The sequence below is a fragment of the Micrasema longulum genome, unplaced genomic scaffold (genome assembly GCF_059751315.1).
Source record: "Micrasema longulum isolate JH-2025_06_02 unplaced genomic scaffold, ASM5975131v1 h1tg000625l, whole genome shotgun sequence".
In the NCBI taxonomy this organism is placed as follows: domain Eukaryota; kingdom Metazoa; phylum Arthropoda; class Insecta; order Trichoptera; family Brachycentridae; genus Micrasema; species Micrasema longulum.
Window position 1 is genome coordinate 96145 of NW_028277821.1, and position 25900 is coordinate 122044.

The 25900-nt window shown below is 31.3% G+C and overlaps 1 protein-coding gene across 1 annotated transcript in view; it reads right to left on the reverse strand.

The window, feature by feature from the left end:
• Positions 1-25900, reverse strand: part of VGlut (Vesicular glutamate transporter) — a 121362-nt gene that overhangs the window by 78380 nt on the left and 17082 nt on the right. Inside the window, exons 2-3 of the mRNA XM_088228997.1 lie at positions 17054-17188; positions 16149-16255 (exon numbers count right to left, since the gene is read on the reverse strand). Of these exons, the coding sequence (XP_088085123.1) occupies positions 16149-16207 (59 nt within the window). The 5' untranslated portion in view covers positions 16208-16255; positions 17054-17188. The remainder of the gene's footprint in view (positions 1-16148; positions 16256-17053; positions 17189-25900) is intronic.

Below are 25900 nucleotides of genomic sequence, written 5' to 3' on the forward strand. Positions count from 1 at the left end.
TTAAACATTTTCAAACATTTTCTCGTTACTAATTGTTTTAATAGATAGTGGAAGTAGGTTATAGATTCTAATTAAATAATACTCAAAATCCCTTTGTCCAAAAGTGATTTTAGTTTGTATTTGTTTAAGTTGTCTTTGTGTTGAGGATCTAGTGATTATATTATTTGTATGTGATGTATTGTAGGGGTTATGTCTTTCATTTGAGTAAGAGTAGTTTTTCAATCTGTAAGTGAGTATTGTTTTAGCGTATAATTGTTTTGGTGTCATAAGTTGTGATTTGTGGAATATTTCTTCAGTAAATATCTGTATCGGGACTCTGAGCATTATTTTAATTATGGATTTTTGTGCAACAAATAAACTATTTAAAACTGTGTCACTCGCACCACCCCTAACCGATTATACCGTCCTACGAAATTGGTTGGCACAATGCAAAATAAATCTTCAAAAGTTTTTGTACGTTAATAATATTTCGAATTGTTTTGAATATATACGTTAGTTTTTTAAGTTTATTTGTAATATTTTCAATCTGCTGTTTCCACTTTAAATTTATTTCAATAATAACTCCTAAGTATATATAAAATGTGTTGCGTGGACATCAACCGACAAGATGGCGCGGCACAGTCACTGGGTCATCAGAATCATCACTGACGAATGCCTAGAGAAGAGCACAAGACCGTTTCAGATGGAGAGAGACTGTCCACAGACGAACCATGCCGGGAGTCAGGCGTAATCACCATCCTCAGACATGAGGCACGATCGAAGAGAGATATATAAAAATGAATTTTCATAAAATAGCATTTGTTATCAAGTAAAACGTTTGTTTACTCGTTAGTAAACAAGGTAGTAAATGGAGTCAACAAAATTTTCTCACCCGCACCCAGTGATGCATAGAGTGCTGAACCGGTAATCAAATTGCAGCGTATGTTGATCATTTTATACACGAGGCACGATGATCGGTCGTGCACATCAGATTCAGTCTAAGGACTAAGGAAATCACCCTTTGAACTCCGTCCGAATTTCTTATTCAAGATGTTCATCTGAGAGTAGCCTATTTATTTTCTTGTTCTATTTCCACTGAGAACTGTATTTCTTAATATGGAAAATAAATTCAGTGATAGTGAAACGATTTCAAATCAAATACTGTCAAAAGTAATATATATATAAGTATCTTCGAGACGCAAGATGGTAAAATTAATTATTATCATTACTTAAGCAAACAAGGTAAATAAGAAATTGAAAATAAAAACTTCCCGACTTCATATCGCACTGCGAGAACTAAAGTGCCGCATCTGCAAAAAAAAATATTTAAAAAAAACTTTTGAATTCAGTTGTGCAGAGAAAAAAGCATTTTTAATGCTATATGTCATTAATTGCTATTTATAAGCATAGCTTCCTATAGAGTTGTATTCATGTGATAATTTAAAATATAATTTATTTATTTTTTATTCGTTTTTTTTCCATACATATATTTACGAGTACATAGAATTTTAATTACAAAAATACATCTTAAAATTAAGCCATAATATAATTTGGAAAAAATGCCCACGAAGACTTTAGCGTCTGAGCGTAAGTCATTCCTTTTTTAATGATTTAAAAGTTTATAGCATATAAATATGGTATGACATAACCATAAAGACAGAAAAAAAAACAAACAAGATTAACGTATGCTGATAGAACAAAAAACAGGATTTTTTTGCAGTATTTCACCATAAATTTTAATAACTTCTTTTAAAAGAAGGTGTCTATCTATTCCTTCCATGCTGATCCAAGACCTCAAACCTACTTTAAACAGTATCAGCGATTTAATGTTTTGTAATTATTTAGGTAGAAGATTGAAAGATCTTGGACCAACATGTTAGGAGTGCCTCTGTGCGAACTTAGTTCTGCATCCTGAAACTGACGGTACACTATCGGATCTACTGTTAATCCGATTTAGATTATAACTTAATAATTCCTTATTTAAGTAAACATATTTCAGGCACTAAGACAAATATAATTTTATAAAATTAAGGAGTCCACTCTCTATGTATAGTGCATTACTGGGAAATAGTTTATGTTTTTTGTGCATGATCTTAATAATACTTTTCTGTGCGATTTCTATTAAGCGACTAATTAAAACTACATGGCGTTATCTGGTTTTTCTTATTACAAAAACATTTTGCAAGTGGAACAAATATTTTTGTGTTAAACAGCCGTATTTGCCATTGTACCTCTGGGGGCTCAGTGATGGCATCATTTAGACACACGTACGGTCTTTGTCAATTAAGATCGCGTTATAAATAACTCTTATTGAGGCATTTTATTAAGTTTTTTAAATAATGTTTATTTGGTTACACGACTTTGGTTTAGTTATTAACGCCAAAAAATCTAAATGTGTGTACGTAAAGTCTTCACATGCAAAAAAAATAGATTCTTCCAAACACTGCACCAATTGTTTGCACTACAAAATTTCCTATCCTTGTAATTACGAGCTTATATTTTTTGAAAACGAATAAAGATATTTAAGTGTTTATGTTGATCATAATTTCAAATGGGATCGCCAAATTTTTAAAACTTCTAATATACTACAATCTATTGTTACCACTTTTAATAAATTGTCTTTTATATTGCCAAAATGTAGACTGAGGATTGTCTATTTTTCACTGGTTGAGTCTATAATTAGGTATGAGATAAAATCATGGGACCATTCAACCTGAACCAATATCAAAATGATGCAAGATCTACAGTATTCCATTATTAAGAAAGTTGTACCACTAGAATTATTTAATCAGAGAGATAACAAAAGACTCCTTTACAAATACTCAAAATTCTGCCAGTTCAAGGAATTTTGTAATTCTGTATCACTTAAGAGCAGGATAATTTTAGTATCTTTAAAATGTATCAAAATCACAACACTCGCTTTACTTATAATGATGGTTAAGTGATCCCTAAAATACATAATCAATAAATATGGCAGTAGAACATTAAATTATATTGTACCTTGCATTTTCAATTTAATTCCTACTTACCTCAAATTTAATAAAATATGCCATGAGAACAAAATTACAAATGGGCCTCTTAATCAAGAGTTTTTATATTAATGTTCTATAAATAATGCGTTCAAATTTGATTTTATGCATATTATTTTTTTCATTATATTTAATTTGTTTTTCTCATTATTTATTTTCTTTTTTGATTAAACATATACAGTCTAACTACTGTTCCTTTTTTTTATGGTAATTGTTTGTGTAAAAATATTTATTTTTAAGTAACATTAATATTTATATAAGTAAACTTCACCAAAAAGTTTTGTATTTATTAGGTGTATTTCTTTTTTATATCCCTTAATTTTTATTCATGTGTACTTCTATTAATAAATAAATAAAAAAAAATATTAACAAACATCGAATAATTTCCGGAAGTATTTACAGCTTAAAGGAGAATTCTGATTGTTAAAATACATACTTCAAAAATTACTAAAATTACGCGAGCATCAAATTTATTTTTTTTAATATTTATTTTTACTTTCCACCAAAAAATTTGTTCAAAGGAGCGTTAATTTAAAAAAAAAAAAAACTATAATGCCACTTATGGAAATTTCTAAGAGATTAATTTTATTCATTTTAAAACCATATGACCAGAACAGCAAAAACCGTAAGAAAAAAAACGTATTTTTTGCTGAAAAATAATATATTTTACTGTAGTTAGGCAAATAACTATGAATTTTCCTGGCAATATACAATTTTTAGTTTTCCATAGCAAATTTATGAATTGTGGTCAATTTTCAAATATTCAATCTCATATGTCTCAAAATAATGTTATTTGCAGTTACTGCCCTGTAGTTCTGGCAGTGCGATATATTAAGCTTGGCTTTTTTCTTTATTGCCAAATTTAAAAAGTTATTAAAATAAAAGACTTTTCGCAATCTTGACAAAAGTTTTAATGATTCCAATCAGCTACAAATGACGCTGCCCCATTAGCTGATTGCAAAATATCCCCGATAAGTTGAGACAAAAGCCATTACATTTGATTTGCTTGATGAAGAATGATGACGCAGTAGTTACACAACAATAATTACTCTAGACAGGTACCCTGTTGAAGAGAAAGCGCGTGTCGTAAACTTTAGGACGATAGAATAGGAGTCTGGAGCCTGTATAATCTAGGGGTGAAGAGCGTTAATGGCTTGATTAAGAGATTGATACTTATGAAACAGGATTTTGAGAGATGTTTCACCCCTTCAAACTAAAAAATAAATAAAAAACCGTATTTTCATTTTCAAAATACTGAATGCTATAAATGATGTCCCATCTCTGTTGCAATCAATTTCTTTTCATGTTCCCAACCATGTCACCAGAAGTCAAAATCTGCTAATTATCAAATCTTCTAGGATAAACTTTTATTTTTATGCCTCATGTCCAGAATGTGTAGATTAGTCAATTCGTCACACAACTTTGAATTCTTTGTAATAGATCTTCCGGGCTTTCGTAGACCTCTTCGTCACTAAAACAGTTTGTGATGAAAATGGATAGGCATGGTTTAGCTCGAAGTCTTATATGAGTATCGTGTTTATGGAAATATTGAATTCCATTATTTTATTGCCCCTGTTTGTCCCTTCTAAATAGTTTTATTTTCTTTTTATTCAGTTTTTTTTTATATGTCTCTTCAGATAACAACTATTATTGGCTTAGACCGTATAATATATAATAAATAAAATATGCTTACTCTTAACTCATTTATAAAGTCTTATTTTTTAAAAATTATTTGACTTATTTATATGCTCAACACTAAATTGGTTTTATGCGTTCGACAATTAATACTCAGATTTGGGAGACGTACTTCAGTTGCAATTTAAAGCATATAAACAATTACCAATAAAATATTTTAGTACTAGGTACTATGGAATAGAATCAATTTATCATTTATTGCAAAACGTATTTTTCATAATTTATTATTATCTTTTACTATTATACTACTAATTCGTAACCATGTAACATTTTTTTCCATTTGTTTTTATTGAAAGTTATCTATATTACGAGTATGTAATTTTAGGTTTATTTAATACTTTTTAATTTAAGCTTATTTTTTCATTCTTTAATTATTTTTTTTTCTTGTAAATCTTATTCATGTGCAAAATACCATAATGTCTAGAAAAAAATATATGTTCAAGGTACTTGGCTCATGAACTTTGGAAAAATAAATAAACAAACTATTACATATATATAATGTGTCCTGGTCGTTTAAGAATACCATTCTGTGTGTGAAATAGAATCCTGGACGAGTGTTTTTGACTCTCGGGTAAAAATTCCAAACAAAAAAATCGACTGGAGACAAGTCCACCTTATAGTGCAGCGGTTAGCGCTTTTGCCTAATATATTTAATGTCCCGGATTTAAAAGGTTGTTGTATACTGCAATATATTTTATGTTCCTGGACTAGCATTTGAAGCGTAAAGCTGGTCAGTTTACCCTTGTGTAATTAATGATAGCTTTCATATCTTGTTGTGAGGTTAGCCTATATTGAACATGGCTCAGCCATGCATTAAAAAAAAATAACCACATAATTGGTTTTTATTTAGATTCACTGATGGATATTTTATTAATATTTTTAAGTAATCTTGATACAATTTTTAACGTATATTTGGGATTAGGTCAATGCGGGTAAGATGCCGTTCACTTAAGTTTTTTATTTATATAAAAAAATGTTATCGGATTTGATCAAATAAAACAGTTTATACGTAAGAAACATTATTTATCAATACAACAAAACCATAAGACATATCAAGACTGAACAAAAAACATTTTAACAATCAAATCCAGACAACTGAAAAAAAACACTCTGCAGTAGTGACGCCGTGGTATGTGAGAGACGTGCTTTATGAATCCGATTTGTTTTTAATTTTGTTTTTAAATGATTCTGATTTCTACACCACCATTTTGATTTCACATTCAAATTTTATACAAAGCGCAAGTTTCGTCAAGTAAGTTTTATTTTTTGTAAAAAAACTATTTTCCTAACATAAACATTGTAATTTTTAGCTATCAAACAATTACATTTCATAAGAAAAACTTAGTTATGTATGCTATGTTACCCTTCCGGAGCCCTCACTCATATATTTATTTTTTTAAAGCACATTGGAAGTAAAATGCGGCGTCTCTCCCATTTTTGTGGGATAGATGCCGCACTATAAGTAAAATATAATACAAAATAGTAATTAATTATCCAGATTTCTTTGATGCATAGTGTAAATAAACACTACGAGGCTGACTTATCTTCTTTAACTCTATTCTTGATCAGCCAGAAAACAAAATGTTGTAAAACGGCATTATTTTGTAGATGTTGAAACGTGACTGAAGATTCTCCTGAGTTAGTTCTGATTTCCATAAAGCTTTACTATCGTTATAGATTTTTTAAATTGATGACGTACGAATCTATATCAAAGTATATTAAGCTCTCCTCTATCGCTATTTCATGGATCGGATGCGGTAGGAGGCTTTTAGGGAGGTAACTCAATTTCACGCGAAGTGCACTTCCCCAATATGATTTTGTTTCAGCAGAGTGACCGCCCTTCTATTATACCGGAGCTTAAAGTCAGCATTAGTCAAAAATATTTTTATAACTCGAATATTTTACTGCATTTCGCGAGATTCCTCATTTACAAGGCAACGTTGCCTGCATAAAATAAAAATGTTTTAAAGTAACGTTTATCTTGATCATAATCATTATCTATTTGCGTCCAACTGTGCATAGGGCACTGTATTGGTCTTTCAATTGCAGCGTATCCCTAAACATATGAAGATCAACGGATATAAAGTGTAGATGTTAATTGTTGTGTGTTTAAAACTAATAATGGCATTTGACGTCGGTTCACATGATTTACATTTCTGGCTAGCAAAATTTGTCTTAAAAACTGTACTTTTAAAGATAATTGAACAAAAAAAAAGCATTCAGAGGATAAAAGGTGCATATCTGTTAAATATTGGAAAACAATCGATACTTTTATATTCATGAAAACCATTTTAGATTGTACAAAACAGTGTAGGCTATTTACATTAAGAAGGTTCCTTTGTATTTATAATTTTATTTTAATGTCTAAACAGGTATAAAAACATATTTTTTTATCATTCATTATTTATATCTAGCACTCTTCATATGAAGACATGGTTTATGCTTTTATAAACTACCTGGAAAAAAAATGTTTCCTATTGCATTACATATGTTTTATTTTTTGTATATATTTTTTGTATTCTTATTTAATATATAAAAAACACAATCCATTTAATGAACACTGTGCACATGTCAGCTTAATGCTACTAGTGTTTATGTTACTATTTAAATAAAAAGTGAACACAGGACACCAATAGTGGTTTAAAACTGGAATATTTTATTGCCTCTTAAATAGTACCCGAAGCGTTCGACTGGTCAGTTTACCTTCACGCGAGAGACATTCGAGAATTGTTGAATTTAATTTTCCGATGGTTTGCTTATGTGGGTTAGGTTTTGTGCTGGTGCCTATGAGATGTAACTTCTAATTAATTTATTTCATACCATAACAGGCCAAAAGGCCCGAGCATAATGAGTTACAGCAGAGAACACCCAGGATTTAGAAAAAACAATTTTATTTTTTGGGTTATCACCGGGAATCAAACCCAGAGCCTTCCATGCGTGAGTCAGCGTTTTAGCCACGGAGGTTGCCACGTGATGAGTTGAACGCTCTTGTCAACATCAACATACGACAAAGTTGATCGCAATCAATGACAAATAATACTTTAAAAAAATATTTTCATGACATGTTATAAGCGCCCTTGAGATATTACCAAAATGGCGCTGTTGAAGTTATTCATAATAATAAAAAAATAATTGAAAACCATGCTTATTTTCTCAAAACAGATTCTCTTAGTAAGTAACTTTTGATTAAAAATTCTGTGTTTATAATTTTTCTTTTATCTGCACCCAAAGGTGCATAAGGCATTGCATTGGTGAACCAAATGCAACGTAAATGTAATTTGAAGAACGGATTTGGGAACAATGAAATATTGCAGTGGACATATTGGCGAACAAAATGAAAAACAATATTTCCAAAGCTAGAGTACATAAATGGATTGCTAAAAAGACTAGACAGGAAGCTGAGGAATATGTTTCATATATAAGAATGTAATTTTAGTTTCTTGAAAATCCTTTTTCATTTTATTGATGTTTTTTTAATTTTTACACAATTGATGTGAAATTATGTACAATTATGTATAAATAAATAATACACTGACACTCCGGAACGTGCCTGTGGGTCAGTGGAGTGGCTATATCCATAAAAAAAATAATATATATATATATAAAATGTACATACCTATTGTATAAACATTTTTGTCAACTATGTATTTGTATTTTATATTTGATTAAATAAATAAATAAATAAAATAATAAATAAAACCACCCTTTAAACGAGTATTTATTTTCGACCTTGCTATTAATCGAACCCAATGTATTTAATGTTTTATGTTGCATAATAATTTTCAAAATCCAATTAGTGGGTTAAAGCATTTTTTAATGCAAATGTTAATTCATATCCAAAAATTATTGAATATTTAGGTTTCTTCGTAAAAACGCCTTCAGCTGTATATATTTTTTGCTTTATTTGAAAACCTTTACAGTCCATTTGCAGTATTTTTATTCTTACTATATTACTATAACACATCAGATGAAAACCGATCTACCAATAAAAAATACTCGATTTACAAGGTGAGTGCAAGAAGAGGCATTGGGGCGGTGGAGGGAAGTTAGCAGTAAGGGGAGTCCAGAAGAAATGATGACGTAAATCCGGGATAATGTCTGTTTGTTATCAGCGCTGCGCAGTCAACAGTAAAGAGGGATCAATTCTCAACGGTTGTTAGCGAAATGCCGAGTGGAGGGGCAAACTAAGGATTTGCCAAATGATACGGAGGTACAGACTGAAAATGATTTTAATGACACATGTACCTATATTTCAAAATATAGTACTTTGCTTAACAATTGAAATTTTAGACATGCTCGTGTATTTAATATAGTATCCGTCTAGTGTTTACTATACAGTATGCACAAGATCTTGGCTTCGATTTTCGGTAAGAATTTTTTCACAAGTATATTTATATATTTTAATTTATACGAATCATTTTATTTCCTTATTACCTGCCTCACAGCCCTGTATCGAGGCAGAAATTTTTATTTTTTTTAACTCAAGTCAGTGGGTATTTAGCACTATATTATACATGAAGTTTTTCACTAATTTCTCCAAAAGATCCATGTTTTTTATAAAGTATAATACGTCGAATTACATTCGGGACATAGATAATCTAAACATTTAGAAAATTACACATATTGAGAACAACAAAGAAACAAAGCAAGTTAAGTACCATTATAACTAAATATAAAAGCCAAAAACCTTTTCTTACAAAAAAGTAGTGAAATCTACTAAGGGATATAAGGTCATTTACATCGTATGCCATGCAGATGATGCCATAGTGATGATGAGAACATATCCATCTCAGTTAGTAAACATCTGGATGCCTAAGAAATCTCGTATAGTACAATGAACACATGATTATTGGAAACATAATTCGGATGTACAAAACGTGTGTCAGACCAAATCATGGTGTATACAACAAAGGCGAGGATAGATAGAGAGAAAATAAAAAATACGATAAACCAAGTAGAAAAACTAAATAGAAAAACTAAATGGAAAAACCAAATATTCATTTATATTTTTTTATTCCCTGCTTTTGCTTTTGCGGCAATCCATTGAAGGCTCGTGGTCGTACGAACCGGTGACTTCGCTGTCTGTACGCTGTTAATAATTGCGGTATTTTGAATGGTTCTTTACCCGAAGACCTCGTTTTTGCTTACGCATTAGTATGCTTCATTTTATCTTTTATAATCTGGAACGGTGACTGTTAAAAAGTTTTTTCTCATACCTATTACGTTGAACCGTCTTAACACTTCTTCTGTGGGCGTAAGAATGGGCACTTTTAAGAAGACTTTTAAATTGGATCTAGGTAAAATATTAATTAAATATAATAGATGATGAGCAAAGAGATGGCCATTATATTTCACTAAAGTTGTTTTCATACTTTATGTTCCAAGGTCCAGAGAAATATGGATGGAGGCGAATCGTAATCCATCTAGCCAGACATATCAAGAGACCATGATGCTCAGCATTGAGTGAGACAATGATAAAAAAAAATCAATTTTAAAATCGTTGTTTTTTTAACCACGAAACTAATGATGAAAAAAACGAAGATTTAAATAAGAAGATGACATAACAAACGTAGAATATATTTTTAAATCAATAAGAAATTAAAAAAATAATGTAGCAAGATCGATGATCATGATTTGATCGGTGTAAATGGGTCAAAATTTTATTTTTAAGTTATCTAGAAAAGTACATACACAATGTTTTAAGTATGACAAAATGTTTGTAGACAGGCTGGATTTCTAAGGAGTTTTTTTATTTTTTTTATAAATAACTCTTTAGGCGGGAAATCCAGCCAGTCTTCAAACTTTCGGACATACTCATTCCAAATGTTTTGTAATGGCATACACAAGAGCATCCAAAACAATATGTTATCGTTATCTCATGGACGGAGTGAGGCTTGAAAGGGCTTCAACGTCCAGAGATCTCGGGATGTTGTTTGATGCTCAGTTATCTTTTAATCTTCATATGGTTAATCTATGAAATGACTCCCTTAAAATGCTTGGTTTTGTTCTTAGAAATGCCAAGATCTTTTCTAACACTCAGATTATGAGGACATTGTATAATTCCTTGGTAAGAAGTCGTTTGGAGTTGAGTTCCATTATTTGGTCGCCACATGAGACTCGATACTCTTTGATGGTGGAGAGTGCAGAAAAAATTTCTGCGCTATCTGTACCTAAAAGAGTGTAGATATTATCCTTGGCTCTTTCCAACCGACTTTTTACTAGGGATGCTAGGCTATCAGTCATTATGGAGGAGGAGGGACGTTCATTTGGGTGTTCACTTTTTCCAGGTGATCGGTGGTCGCATTCATAACTCAGAAATTCTGATGGATGTAGGTCTGTTCGTACCTGATGACTATCTTCGACAAAAACAGCATCGATTGTTTTACCTACCACGATGCAGAACCAACCTGCCAATGGTTATGCCGGTTGGTAAAGCAATCTTGCTACTTAATCGCAAACAGTGTTGGTTAAACTAACTGGTATAAGAATAAGTAAAAAAATATAAAATAGATTTCAGGCGTTGCATAGTAGGTTTAATGGTTCAGCGGGATGAATCTCACTACCACGATACAGGTTTCAGCTCTTTTACTTCACAAAAGACACTTCTTGTTAACTAGAGACAAGATTTGGACTTTTTTGGTTTGAGTTTACAACGATTTAAACGAACACTAAATAAATAGTCCAGATCTTGTCTTGATGTCTCTCATGTTTTTCAATGCTTCTTTACTTATTTTTAACTATTCTTTTATTGTAATATTAATTCCCTATGAATTGTATAAATGAACAATGTCCGTAAATAAATAAAAGTCAACAGATGCAAGAGTTGAGGAAATGTTCAAACATAGGGAGAATGGTGAGTGTTACACGGTGTGTAAAGCGGCCGCTTAAACCAACCAACGACAGGTCATAAGCCCTGTCTAAACTTCCATATTACCTTTTCAAAAATATTTTCCCTCAGTTGCAATTAATTTAGATCTAAAGGACATATATTTGTTTTCGAAGATTGTACAGTACTGTTGTACGCATTGAGATGTCACGTAAATAATTCAAAATTACTCTTAAAATTATCATGTCATTGGCCGAAATGTTAAGTGCTGTATAAAACAAAGAGAATCAGATTTCTAATCGATATTATCAATCCAAATTTTTATCGCTTACCGGTACGGAGTCAATAAGAAGACGAGAATAATTCTTCGATTTGGTCATTTCATTATTTATTTATTTCATTTTATTTGGGATTTTTACAGCTATTACATAAACAAAATAATTAGAAAAATCTTAATAATACTAAAGCCAATTAAAAAAATCCACTGTAAATATAATGACACATAATATATAAGAAAATAAGTTTAGTAATTGTATTTGTGTGACGTTTGTATTCATGTGTATGTGAATGTGTGTATGCGTGAATGAATGAGGGAGAGGATACATGTGCGTGTGGGAATGAAAGAGGGAGAGGGTGCGTGTGTATGGGTGCGTAAGTATGAAAATAATATATTTGCTTAACACTTGTAAATTGTAATAAAAATGGTACAATAAAGAGCTTAGTAAAAAGTTAGAAACCTTTTTGTTAAAATTCAAATGACGAAATAATATAAATTGTTTTTTTTATTTTTTTAAGTATGTTAAATTTCAAAACCGTATTCTGAAAAAAAAAAGCATTTTATTTTTTAAATTTAACTGATACACATCGAATGAATAATGTGCGACGAGTCCTATACAATACAGTAGGTAACCACAAAATGCAGTAAATACGAAATAATGACAACAATAAAATAAGGTTTGACAATACGCGAACGTTGATTGAAAACGAACACACAAATGCATATTATATGCACCTACATAATATATAAATAAGATTAACATATAAGTTTAATAGAAATGATTCGGGTTATAAAAAATCAGGTGTCACAAACAGTTGGCCCGCAGTACGGGGATACATAATTATATTAAAAGATCTTCTCACTATAAAACTTATATATGTTCAGGGATAGAGGGCAACGGAGAGGAGGATGCGGACAAAGACAATTTATTACCTATGGCAGTTTTGATAAATGTAATATTTTTGGTAAATATATCTATTTCGTTAAATTTCCTGTTATACGTATCCATAATACGGTTAATCGTAGCGTTTTTTGACGAATTTGTTCTGCATTTAGGTATGTGGAAAAGTTGTGTATAACGCGTTTGTCTCTGTGGTACCTTAAGATGAATGCGGTTAACCAATTCGGGGGAATCTATTTTATCAGATATTATGTTGGTGAGTAACACTATATCAGCTGTGGTTCGTCTATCAGCGAGAGTTTGGATATTATGAAAAACGCACGCTTGGCGATAATCTGGAAAATTGAGATGTAATCTACGGTTTAAGTTTTTTATAAACATTTTTTGAATTCTTTCAATTTTGCAGGAATGAATTTTATAATAAGGAGACCAGACAGGTGAAGAAAATTCTAGTAAACTACGAACATAAGAAAAATATAATTTTTTAAGAGTATCGGTATTTTGAAACGGTTTGCCTGTGCGTAGTATAAATCCTAGTGTTCTGAAAGATTTTTCAGTAATACCATCGATGTGACGATTAAAAGTTAATTTTTCATCTAAGAGGTTACCTAAATCACGGACTGTTTCGACCGATTTAATATTTGTATTATTTAATTTGTAATTAAAATCGATGGCACGGGTCTTTCTTTTGAATGTTATTTTTAGGCATTTTTCAGGGTTAAGCGATAGTTTGTTATTTATACAATAAACCGACAGTCTAGTGAGGTCCTCCTGCATTTTATGACAGTCATTAGTATTTTCAATATTTAAGTATACCTTCATGTCGTCTGCATACATAATGTATTTAGAGTTATTAAAACAATCGCCTATATCATGAACATATACATTGAATAAAAGGGGTCCTAAGTGGCTACCTTGAGGGACACCAGATGGAAGCAAGGAAAAGTCAGAAGAGTGCCCGCCAACGACGACTGCCTGACTCCTTTTACTGATGTAAGAACCAAGCCAACATAAGAGATCTCTATTAATTCCAATTGCTATTAACTTTTTTAAGAGGATTGAATGATCAACACGATCAAACGCCTTTGAATAATCTGTGTAAATAACGTCAGATTGTAATCCCTTGGCCATATACTCAGCAATATCGGTTGTGAAGAGCGTTAAATTAGAAACTACTGATCGTTCCCGCATAAAACCGTGCTGTTCATTTGGAATGTGTAAAGCAACTTCAGATAAAAGGTGATTATAAACTAACATTTCAAATATTTTGCCAAACACTGGTAAGATTGAGACCGGTCGATAATTCTCAACTTTATTTTTGAGGCCACTTTTATGAATGGGAATGATAAGTGCTCTTTTCCAGTGACTCGGAAAGACTCCATCTTTTAATGAGCGATTGAATATAATTGTTAGAGGTTTGGCAAGTTGATTTGCACATTTGATTGCGAATAATGGAGGAATGTCATCGCTTCCAGCACCTTTGCCAGAATCTAATTTAGTAAGAATTTTACGGACATCGTCGTAAGAAAAGTAAATTGAAGATGTAGCAACATTGCGTGTGCTTTGATGGAGTGGGGAGGTTATGCAGGCTTCATCGATCAAATTGTTTTGAGTATAGACCGAATTAAAATAATTTGAGAAGTGGTCGACTACTTCTTGGGCATTATTAGACACTTGGTTTTAATACCGCATATTCAAGGGAATGTTGTTAGAGTTACGTTTACTTTTAATAAAAGACCAAAAATATTTAGGATCGTTCACAATAGCTTTCTCACTTTCGAGTATGAATTTTTTAAAACATTCTTTTTGTATTTTTTTTTGCCTGGCCCGGAGCAAAACAAATGTATCATAATCACGTGGATTATTGTATTTCTTCCATTTTTGATGATATTTGGATTTCTCCTTAATATTTTTTATGAGAGATGAGCTGTACCAGCGAGGATATGAGTTATTTTTCAGTGTTTTTAGAGGTACAAACTCACTGAGAACATTTTTTAATTCTAAATAAAATTCCCGTGTTGCAGAGTTCACACAATCACAATTAGAAAATTTTGTTTCCCAATCAATAGTCGAAAGAAAGGAATTAATACATTCAAATTCCGCGCGCAAATTATGCTTAGTATTGCAATAAAATTTAAAAAATACAAAGCGAATTTCTCAAATTTATGAATACTATACATACCATGCAAAAACGTCGACTTTTTTATTGAATATATTCAACATTTTCTGAAAGTTTACCGTATTAATGACATCTTCGCTTATTTTGTTAATTAACTTCTGTTAATGATTTTTTATTAATTTTTTTCATCTTTATATTGCATATGAACATTACAGATTTCACAATATGCATTTTTAATATATTAAAATAAATGTATGTATCTATAGTAAATTGTTAATTTTAATAACACAGAAAACGTAAAAGCCCTATCTATGGGCATTAATAAATGAAATATTTAAGAATGCGAATATTTATTTAAATGATGTCTTATTTTTGTCAATATCGATTTTTCGTGAGCCATATATTTTCTTATATTTATATAAACAACAAATTTATCATCGAAAACAAAAAATGTTATTTATTTTGAACACCTTTTTTCCTCTTTTAAACAATCAATATGTTGTCCCTTACGGCATTTAAAATTTTCGCCAGCGATGTTATAATCGTAAAAAAAAAACATGATTTTTGGCGTCCCTCGGGGTGCGACGTGTATAACGTTTGCCATGCGCGCGGGTTTTCTCGGTGAGATTGCAATTACCGATTTTTTTCAGGCCATACTATTTTATCCAGTAATTGACCACTTTAATAAAACTTCCCGATCTTTTGAGGTGAATACATTTAAATCAGCCAGCTAATAAATTATATCTTACTTTATTTCAAATTCAGCTGAGAGTACGTTTGCCCTAACTCAGCCAACTATGCTAACTCAAGCTATGCTAACTCAGCAATCAAAAGCGTTACTTATCATAAATTTAAAAACAATAATACAATTACATAATACAAAAATGCGTATTTTATAAATATAGACGTAATTGAATACACACTGTTTTGAATATGAATAGAGTTTTTATTTATTTAAGGAGGTAAACGTGAACAGAAAATATAAAATAAAAAATAATGACATTATTTTTGTGTTTGTATCCTGTTTTTAGGACTTTTTCAATAATCGCTTGTTTTTTCAAAACGGAGCTCATGACCGGAGTGCTGTGAGTGAATATGTATAAAAAATATAGAATACGAAGAAAATCCGAAAATTATATGGCCCGAACGAGCCCCATCAAATCTGATAGTACGTACATATTTATGTAAAAAATGTTATAAATATTTATTTTGCAATTGCCAATCCACTTTTTTTTGTCAAAATGGTCAATATTTTTTTCAGTTATTGTTTAAAATGACGACTTAAATAATCAACATATTAATTACAGTTAAAAGGCACTTACCGTCGGAAGACGCCGGTGGCCTTGTCCGTAAAGGCACCGAGCGCGCCCAGCCCCGGCATCCTTCAGGCACTGTTCTTGCCTTCAGTTCATCGCACTAACACCGTCATCTATTTCAAAGAAATCGTTATTGAAACTACTCGCAAAATGAGAGAAAATTTTTATTTTCAAACTGATAAAAAACAATAGTTGCACAGCAAATAAAAAAGTTAGTTACATGCTTAATGTTATATCCTTTTCAAGAAGATGTTTACTTTGGGATGATTTTTCACCAATTTTCATTGAAGTTTTTAGGATTTTTTTTAAATCGAAACTTTGAGGTACCTCAAGTTCACGTTATCTTCCCTCTTCAATAGCACAAGGTTAAATGAAATTCAAAATCTGGTCACGTAGTCATAAACGCAATTTGCATTTAAAAAACTCGCTTGGTTTTTACAAAAGATGATGATGATATTCACATATTTTTAGAACTATAATTAATTCTTTTTTTTTTATAAATTTTTTTGTAATTAGAAACACATTTCAAAACTCCAAATCCATAACAAAATCATTGTTAGTATAAACATTTTTTGAGTAAAGATAAACTTGGACATACTAATTAGAAAATCAATACTTGTCGTCACACACACACACACACGTATCACACCAGCGTAAAAAAGTACATACATATGCATTACGTAACGTGATATATATTGTACTACATAGTACCTCGACACACTCAGATGAAAATTTGGTACCTATTCTCCGAAAAGTATGTACCTCGTGAGGGAGAAATCGTCTATTTCCGCTAGATGTTGGGATATTTTGAATGAAAAAATATTTAAAATATTGAAACTAAGCGCTAGGTTTAAGTTATTAGTGATTTTATTGAAGGGATTTGAGTTTTATTATTAAAAAAAGCTACTTACTGTTGGGTTGCGGGTTCTGTTCGTGGCAGCTCGCCCGTCTGCTGTAGAGAGTTCTGTTCTAGACTCGCTCCCCTCTCCCCTCCCCGCCGGAAGGCTCTACGCCGACTCCGTATATCTGCGCCGCCCCGCCATTGGCTGAAACACGTAGATGACGTTACTGAAAATTGAGCTGCTCCAGTTTTATCGACCAATGGGAGCGCGCCGCCGCCGTATGGGTGGGGCTTATATTTCAACTGTTTCAGAGATCCTGAAATCACTGAAAATCATTTGAATGTGTGCCCGGATGTGATCTGAATACTTTAGCGTTACCCAGGTTTCATGTCTGTGTTGATCAGAAGAAAATGGCGCTGAAAATTTATGGAAAAATTCAGACGTTTTAAAGTGTATTTTAAAATTCATACAGATAAATTTTTGCTTGTATTTGAAATTTTTAACATGATCCATTTACAGTTTTTTTAAATAAAAACTTTTTATTTTTTTATTTTTAGTTTTAGTAATAAGAAAACAGCATTTAAATCTTAATTGAATGCAACGGCATGTTAGCAAATTTTTCATGATACGACTAAATTTCATAATTTAATAAAGAGTTTTTATAATAGATAAAACTTCAATAATTTATTTTATTTATTGAAAAAAAATACAACAGCCATTGTAACAAAAAAATAGAATATTCACAAATGAACCAAAGTTATGGGCCGATTATAGTTTTCTATTTATAAGTAAATACGATCTGAAAAAAGAATAGGAAAAAAGTGTACCAGTTAAAAGCCAATCATTTCTCACTCTCCACTCACTTCAACTGGTAAAAAAAAATAAAAAAACAATTATTTATTATTATTTTAATCATCATCATCATTGCATGTCCGCTCTCTAGTTAGAGCATATGATATCCACAATAAGCCTCTATGTATCTCTATCGGCTGCAACTCCTTTCCGTCCTCTCAAGACAGGTATTCGTCCTGAAGTTCTGACAAAAACTGCCGACAAACAGTCTGCAGTGGACGTCCAGGACGTCGAGAACCTGATGCCTTGTAAAGTAGGCGAGCGTGGTTAAGGCTCTCGGGAGGCATCTGCAGTAAATGACCCAGCCAACCGTATCGCCTCCGCATGACGACAGTTGTCACCGGAGTTTGCTGCGTTCGTTCCCTTATTACTTCATTCCTCACAAAATCAAACCACAACACACCCAAAAATTTTTTGAGACATTTATTCTCAAAACTCAGAACTTTGCTATTTTGGGCCCTAGTAGGCCCAATTATTTTTGAAAGCCGCCATTTTCTGTAACATATACTCCCAAGTGTTTAAAACTCTCGACCCTTTTGATGATTTGGTTTGACTGAGCTAGGGAATTTCGAGCATCAAGACACAAAGTATTACACCTCACATAGGTTTTTGCAATATGATTTTTAAACCCATGCATGCGGAGTACCTATTTAACATATCTTCTACAGTGATCTGAAGACCCCCGACTGAATCGTCAATTGTAACCGCATCATCGGTATACTCTAGATCGCTGAGTTTTTGAGAAGAAGAGATGGATATTCCTCGATATAGTGGAGTTGACTTTCTGAGGATGAAATCCAAAACGATAGTAAAAAAGAACGGTGCAAGGACGCAACCTTGGCGAACTCCGGTGTTGGCTCAAACTAATCTGTAACTACATCGTTAATTTTGATTGGGTATTCACTACTTGAGTCAAATGATTTAATAATTTCAATAAGTTTTATAGGCATCCCATATGCTCTAAATATTTTCCAGAGTGGTGATATATTCAGACTATCAAATGTTTTTTCGTAATCTACGAAGTATATGGCCAAGGAATAAATTCTTTTTTCTCCTGTAGAATACAGCAAATGTTTTGGATATGATCCACACATGACCTACTAAATAAGGCACTCGCCTAGTTCTCTCTTAATATAAGCATATTGGGTCCTCAAACTCTTTGCAGTATTACGTATGCAAGTACTTTTCCCTGTACACTAAGAAGCGTGACGCCACGATAGTTATCACAGTTTAATGGATCACCCTTTTTATGTAATGCGGTGACTCCCCGTTCATCTAGTCTTTTCGGCACTTCTCTTGTTCCCACATTCTGCTCATTATTTCAATACACCTTCAATATGTTCATATTCACAATGTTTTTTTTTGTGAATCCAAAAGGTTTGGTTTCCCGCGCCTATCGTGTTATAGGGAACTGCATGGGTAAACAAACCGCAGCGTATCTTTACCATTTTTGTAATGCAAGTTGATCAGTTTAACGTTTCAGATGAGAGTCCAATGATAGTAAAATATTATAACGTAAAAAACCCTTTTAAAAATATTTGATGTTTCTGATCGTTTAAATACGAGGCAATATACCCGCTCTTAGATATTGAAAAACTGAATAAACGTATTTGTATCAGGTGTGTTTTGTCCGAAATGAACTAAAAATATTATTATTTTTAATTTTTACTTATAAATCACAAAATACAAGATTTAATACATACGAACAACATTTCCAGGAGTTGCTACCGTGAAATTTGGGACTAAAATAATATTAACGTTGTTTTAAAAAGCACATATTCAAAATAACAAAGAAAAAAAATCAATGCAAGTTTTTTATCTTTATAACTATATATATCACAAAAATATATAAACCAAAGAATTATTGTTGCACAAACAAAACAAATGTATAAAAAACGCTTTTAAGAATGAAAGAAGTGGTAAATCTAGGACTAAGAGAGATAAGGTCGTTAATATCACATACTACGCATTATACACATTATATTTTGTTTAATCATAGAAAATACGTTTTGTTTATTAATTAATGCGATGATTTATTTTAATGCATGTCCTAGATTGGTCATTCAACCAAAACCCTTAAGTCATAAATAAAAAACGATACTGTGGTGAAAACAAGGCAAGCTAAAACACACTTTTTGAAATAGCTTTAATTACAGAGTTAGAATTAATATATTTATTTGTACTTTAGATTAACATAAATAATAAACCCATTTTAAAAATAAATCGACTTACAAATTAATCATACATTACTCATATATCTACTTATACAAAACAAAAATACAATTTGAAAAATACAAGTTATGAGCTTAAAGAGAGGTATAGATTTTTAAAAAGGGGAATGTAAAAATATATATTAAACCTCTTATGTGCAGGCATGCTACTTCTAAATATTTATATTTCTTGACAATAGTTATCATCGTATGCTCAGTTACGTCTAATGACTGAATTTAGTGCGTAATTATTTTTGCATTTAGGTACGTAGAAAAACAAAGTTTGTCTATTACAATGATGAAGGCAGCGTAATCTAATGTTTCCAATTATGTATGGTAAGAACAAAATCATTCAAGATTTTATAAAGAAAAAAAATCATAATTAAGTCGCTTCTTTTGAAACGATTCCATTTTAAAATTAATTTGGGAAGTATTATAGTCATTATGTATTTTTTTTTTGTAAATGTCTTTTTGGCATTAATGAACAAAATAAATAAATAAATTGTTAACATTACAAAAGCGATTTTCAATGTTTTCGAGAATTATTTTTTTCGATACATTCAATCTGATTGATATATAGTTCGTATTGAGGTTGCCGTTCTAATGAAGCAAATTTTAATTGGCTGCGAACATCAGAAAAGACAATTTTTATTCACTTATTTTACCAGCAATGGTTAATTAATTTCCCAACTTGATTCACCCTGGAATTCAGTTGGATGAATTCAACCATTAAGTCTTCATTTCAGAATCCTGGTCCGTGAAATTAAATTTTCATAGGGTAATAAATTCTGCCTAACTTCGTATCGGTACCGGGCAGAAACGCATATTATATTTTTATCACAGGCTTAATAAAAATCGTAGTCTTTTTATAATAAAAAATAATTAACTGAATAATAAAAAAAATGCTACAAATAAACAATTTATTGTATTCATATTATTAATACTTTTTTCTCATTTTAGAATGACTATTTACAACTTTTAGTTTTTACATTTATTTGAGTAAATTACTCAAATTGAGTTCCTTGGATTCATACCTTATTGTCATGCCTAATTTTAATTATTTTTTTGGAAATTTTACAGCTATTACATAAAAATCAGTAGAAATATCGTATATTTTGGATGTTTGTAGCACTAACTTTGTAGTTCATTGTTATATTTTAAAGGAATAAATAAAATTACTTTGTTTTATGAACCGCTTTTTTTATTGCCACAACCGACTAGTTTCGGCAACTTACGTTGCCCTGTTTAGGGTTGTACAATAACTAGTTATATAATTAAAGAGGGCAACGTAAGTTGCCGAAACTAGTCGGTTGTGACAATAAAAAAAGTGTTTTATAAAACAAAGTCATTTGAATTATTCCTTTTAAAAATAAATAGATAGTAACAATACAAGAGCCAATTAAAAAAATCCACTGTTAACCTAATAATACATAAGAAAAGAGTTTACAAAATTTTATGTGTGTGACGTTGTATTTATGTGTGTGTATATGAATGTGTGTGAATGAATGTGTGCAGGTGCGTGTGTGTGAGTGCGTAAGTAATTTTTTAAAATTTAAAACGTGTATTTTTATTGAAAACAGTACAAGAGAGAACTTAGCAAGAGGTTTGACCATAAAGAAAATAAAAATAAAATAGAAAATAGTTTATACCTACTTTCAAGCTAAGTTTTAAGCTCTTTTTAAGCTAAGAATAACATTAGTAAAACGTTTAATTTTAAATTAGTAAAAAGTAAATAAGTAAAATGACCTCACGATGAGGTAGAAAGCTCTTAATTAAAATCGCTCATTCAAATTTAGATACAAAAACATATTTTTAGATTTAAAAGACTTGTGGTCGATACTTAAAAGTAAAACACGTACTAAAATTGTGACATAAAAAAAAAGTATTTTTGGGATATCCAACCATTTGTTGACAATGCTGGATTTTACTTCCGGCTTACATACTATTGTAGTTATGTTGTTGTATTTAAATACATACACGTTTATTTTAATTATAGTCATTTCCATTTATAACTAATAAAAAACTTGATAATTGAAAATCATCATCATCATCGAACCCTAATCCACACCTTATGGTGCATAGGGCAATACATTTTTTTAGTCAATGTAGCATATTTCAATCATCTGTTACAGAAAGTTGTGGTGATCAGTCTTAAGCTTCAGATGTCCTGGGACAGTGAAATATTACAGTGTTCTTAAAAACAAATATTTCATGTTGTCATTCGCAGAAATCAAAGTCAAGACCTCAAGCATGGCAGGCAAACATGCCAACTACTATATCACTAGTCAGACGATCGAGTAAGTATAATATAATATAGCAATCGTGCGAAAACACTCGCCTTTTAACGGTTTTGGGGTTCTGGTTTTATTGCACACAGATAATTTATATCCTAAAATTAACCCTTTGTTCCGATTCGAGATTTCGATTTTTGTCTTTTTGAATTGTTATTATTAATTTTATACTTGTTCAGAAAACTTCTAAATAATCTTATTGTCTTATATTAATAACTGCACTGTACATACTGTTTATTCCATAAACGCTCGAAATAGATGAATCAAACCGTGGATTACTTATGGACTGGTAACTCGAAGAGAACCAGATAGTGGTGGACAGTGGTCGCCAGAAGAAAACCAGATAGCTTCGAAAAGCTCGTATGGAGGGAAGAATATCCGGAGGTTGCTCACCTTCCCGATGGAGCGAATTGATTAAATCTACGCTGGGATCTTTAGTGACTGATCAGTGCTCTTTGCTCTACTCAGAACAGGACTAACTCGAGGCAGACCACAAAAATGATCGAGTGTAGCCGCCACTCTCAATCATAAGGGAAAGAACGAAAATGATGACATATAATGATGAAATAAATATATAAATTTCTTGTGCGGTTGTAAATTATATATGTATCTGTACCTCAAAGACACACATATGCAAATCCAGAATTTGATGAAATGACATTCCGATTTTCGCATCCAGTTTATGATCATGTCCATTAATTTTGAAGAAATGTAAGTGTTATAATGAAAAAACCAATGTATAAAGATATTAAAAATACATATTTATGCCATAAAGTATTAGAAATCATTTAGGGAAAGTAGATTTTCTAGGCTTTGGTTGAACATTTGAAGTTTGGATTTGCATCCATCTGCCTCTGAGGTACAGATATAAATATGGGTATAAAATATAACCAGAACTCTGGATAAGTGTTCTCAATGGCCGCATGCAAGTAAATTTTTTTTTTTAATTAGTCCTTAAATGACAGGCGCCGTGGCGCAGTTGATTGGACGGCTAACTGTGAAACTGGCGTCGCGGGTTCGATTCCCGCTAGTTGTAAGAAAAAAATCCAAGAAATATTATGTTCTCAATCGGTCGGGGTGTTGTAGTGTATTTTTAATTACCTCCTTCCATATCTCCCCTATCCCACCTGCTGACAAGCCTCTAAATAGAGACTTAGCGGGTTATACCTTTAAAAAAAAGTGTTCAGTTTTATCATGCTTGAGGTCCGAAATTCGATTTTTTTCATTCATTACAAAACTCGTAATCTTTGTGTAACATAAAATCTAAAAAATAACATCCACCATTACACCTATGTTTCAACATGTATATTTATTTATTTCTTCAAAGTAAAATAGCTGAAAGCTTACGTTATGTACTTCTTTTTAAATCACTTGATTTCATTATTGTAACTTTTGATGAACTCTTTAAGAGTTAAATTCAATAAATGTTTTCACGCATTTTAACATACTCAAAATTTTATTTTCGTTATTGTTTTTTTTAATTGATTCCCGAATTCTCATAAAAAATAAATTTTTCGAGCAAAATTTTGAGAAACATGATAGATAATTTGTTTTGGGAACAGGATTTTAAAAATAATATATAAATTTAAAATACTGGTACAAGATATATAACATTTTGCTACTCGGTTGATTGGGTTGTTTGAATGGTATTTCGTAGAGAAAAAGATAAAAATCTAACATTTTCAGGATTCAACTTCTCTTCTTTGTAAACCTCATTCATCCCTTGGGAAAGATTTAAGGACAAACATCTCTTCAAAGATGATCCGGTCAAGTGGAAATGTAATCTTCCTAAAATGCTTAAAAAGGAACGGAAAAGAGTTTGCAATTGTGGTTTTTAGTTGTACTCAAAGCGGGCTAATCGAATAAAACATTTTAAAAATCCATTTTACATTTTTTAATCTGGTCTGTATAGAGTTTTGTAATATAAAATCTAAACCATGCATATAAAGAATACAAAATTTCAAACTTGCCGTATGTAGAGTTGTAAATAACTCACTATTAGAAAATGGGAACCAAGTTGGGGTAGAGTGGGATTAGAACTACGGACCATTGATCCGCGAATCCGAGACACTAGCCACGGGACCACAACCCGATTGCAAATCTCTATTACATCCTGCTTCATTTACTATTGATTTGACAATTTTTTTCTTACGGAGTCTGAATATACGTCTTAATTCTTGACAATACACACCAGTTTATGGCATTTTTTTAGAGGATTTAAAAACTTATGGTTTCTTTGTTAATATCTTTTGAATATCTGAAAAGCTTTTTCGAAAGCCTTTTCCTAATATTTCGAATACTCTCTTTACTCCTATCCATCAGATTTGTTAATCTTTGGCATTTTATGTCTTCAAGATTTTTTTAATTAATACATAATAAAAAACAATGTAAAAATATTAGAACTACAGTATGGGAAGGTTATGTAATCCGCCCATAACTCGTCTCTATTTGACAAATATATCGTTTTTAACCACCCCAAAACGAAGTAGTGTTGCCTGGCAGTAAGAGGAAAATAAAATAATTATTAATGTCTTATATTTCTGTACAAATAAAATGTTATCTGTCTCAATTAAATTAATAATTTTGATCCAGAAAAATTTGCATAAAAAAAAAGGCATATTATGAATATTTTTGTGGAAAATCACCTCAAGGGCGTTGGCACCTTAGGTTACAGCCTGATGTGATGTTTAATTTATAAGCCTTATTGCAACAACTTAGACATTAAAATATATTAGAATTGTATTTAGTAACAGTTTGTTAATAATATTTTCAGATAAGAGAATTAACTGTGTTTTGGAATATGAATGAAAATGGAATAAGACGACTTCAACTTTTTTTTATTCATGACGATTGTCCCTATTCACTATAAATACGGTTCACGTTTACAAACTAGCTGAATTGAAATCCAGCCAGTCTGCAAGCATTTGGACATACTCAAAACATTGTTGAATTAACTAGCTGGTTAAAGAAGAAGTAAAAAAAAATGTTTTTTTTGTTTTAGGCGTTGCCTAGTACCAAGTAGGTAAATTGGTTCAGCCTGATGAATCTCACCCACATGATAAAGATTTCAGCTCTTTTACTTCACAAAAGTCATCAGTTGGAAGAGTTGAGGAAATGTGGATGTTGAAACATAGGCAGTATGATGAATGTTACACAGTGTGTGAAGTGGCCACTTAAAACAGATAGAAGAGCCGAGGGAATGCAGATGTTCAAATATAAGCAGAATGGTGAATGTTACAAAGTGTGTAAAGTGGCCACTCAAACCAGCCAATTACAGGTCATAAGCCCTGTAAATGCCTAGACTTCCATATTCTCTTCTCAAAAATGTTTTTCCTCTGTTACAATAAGTTGAAATATTTATAACTTGCCTTTAACAAATATACATAATAAACAATAATAAAATTGCATAACTATAACAATAGTTAAAAGTTAATACATATAAGTAACCAAAAATATTAACGAAATATAAGCATAAATAGGAAAAAAACGAAAAGGAAAACATTTTTAAACATAAAGAAAAGTTTAAAAATTATATTGCGAGAGAAAAAAAGAAATCAGACTCG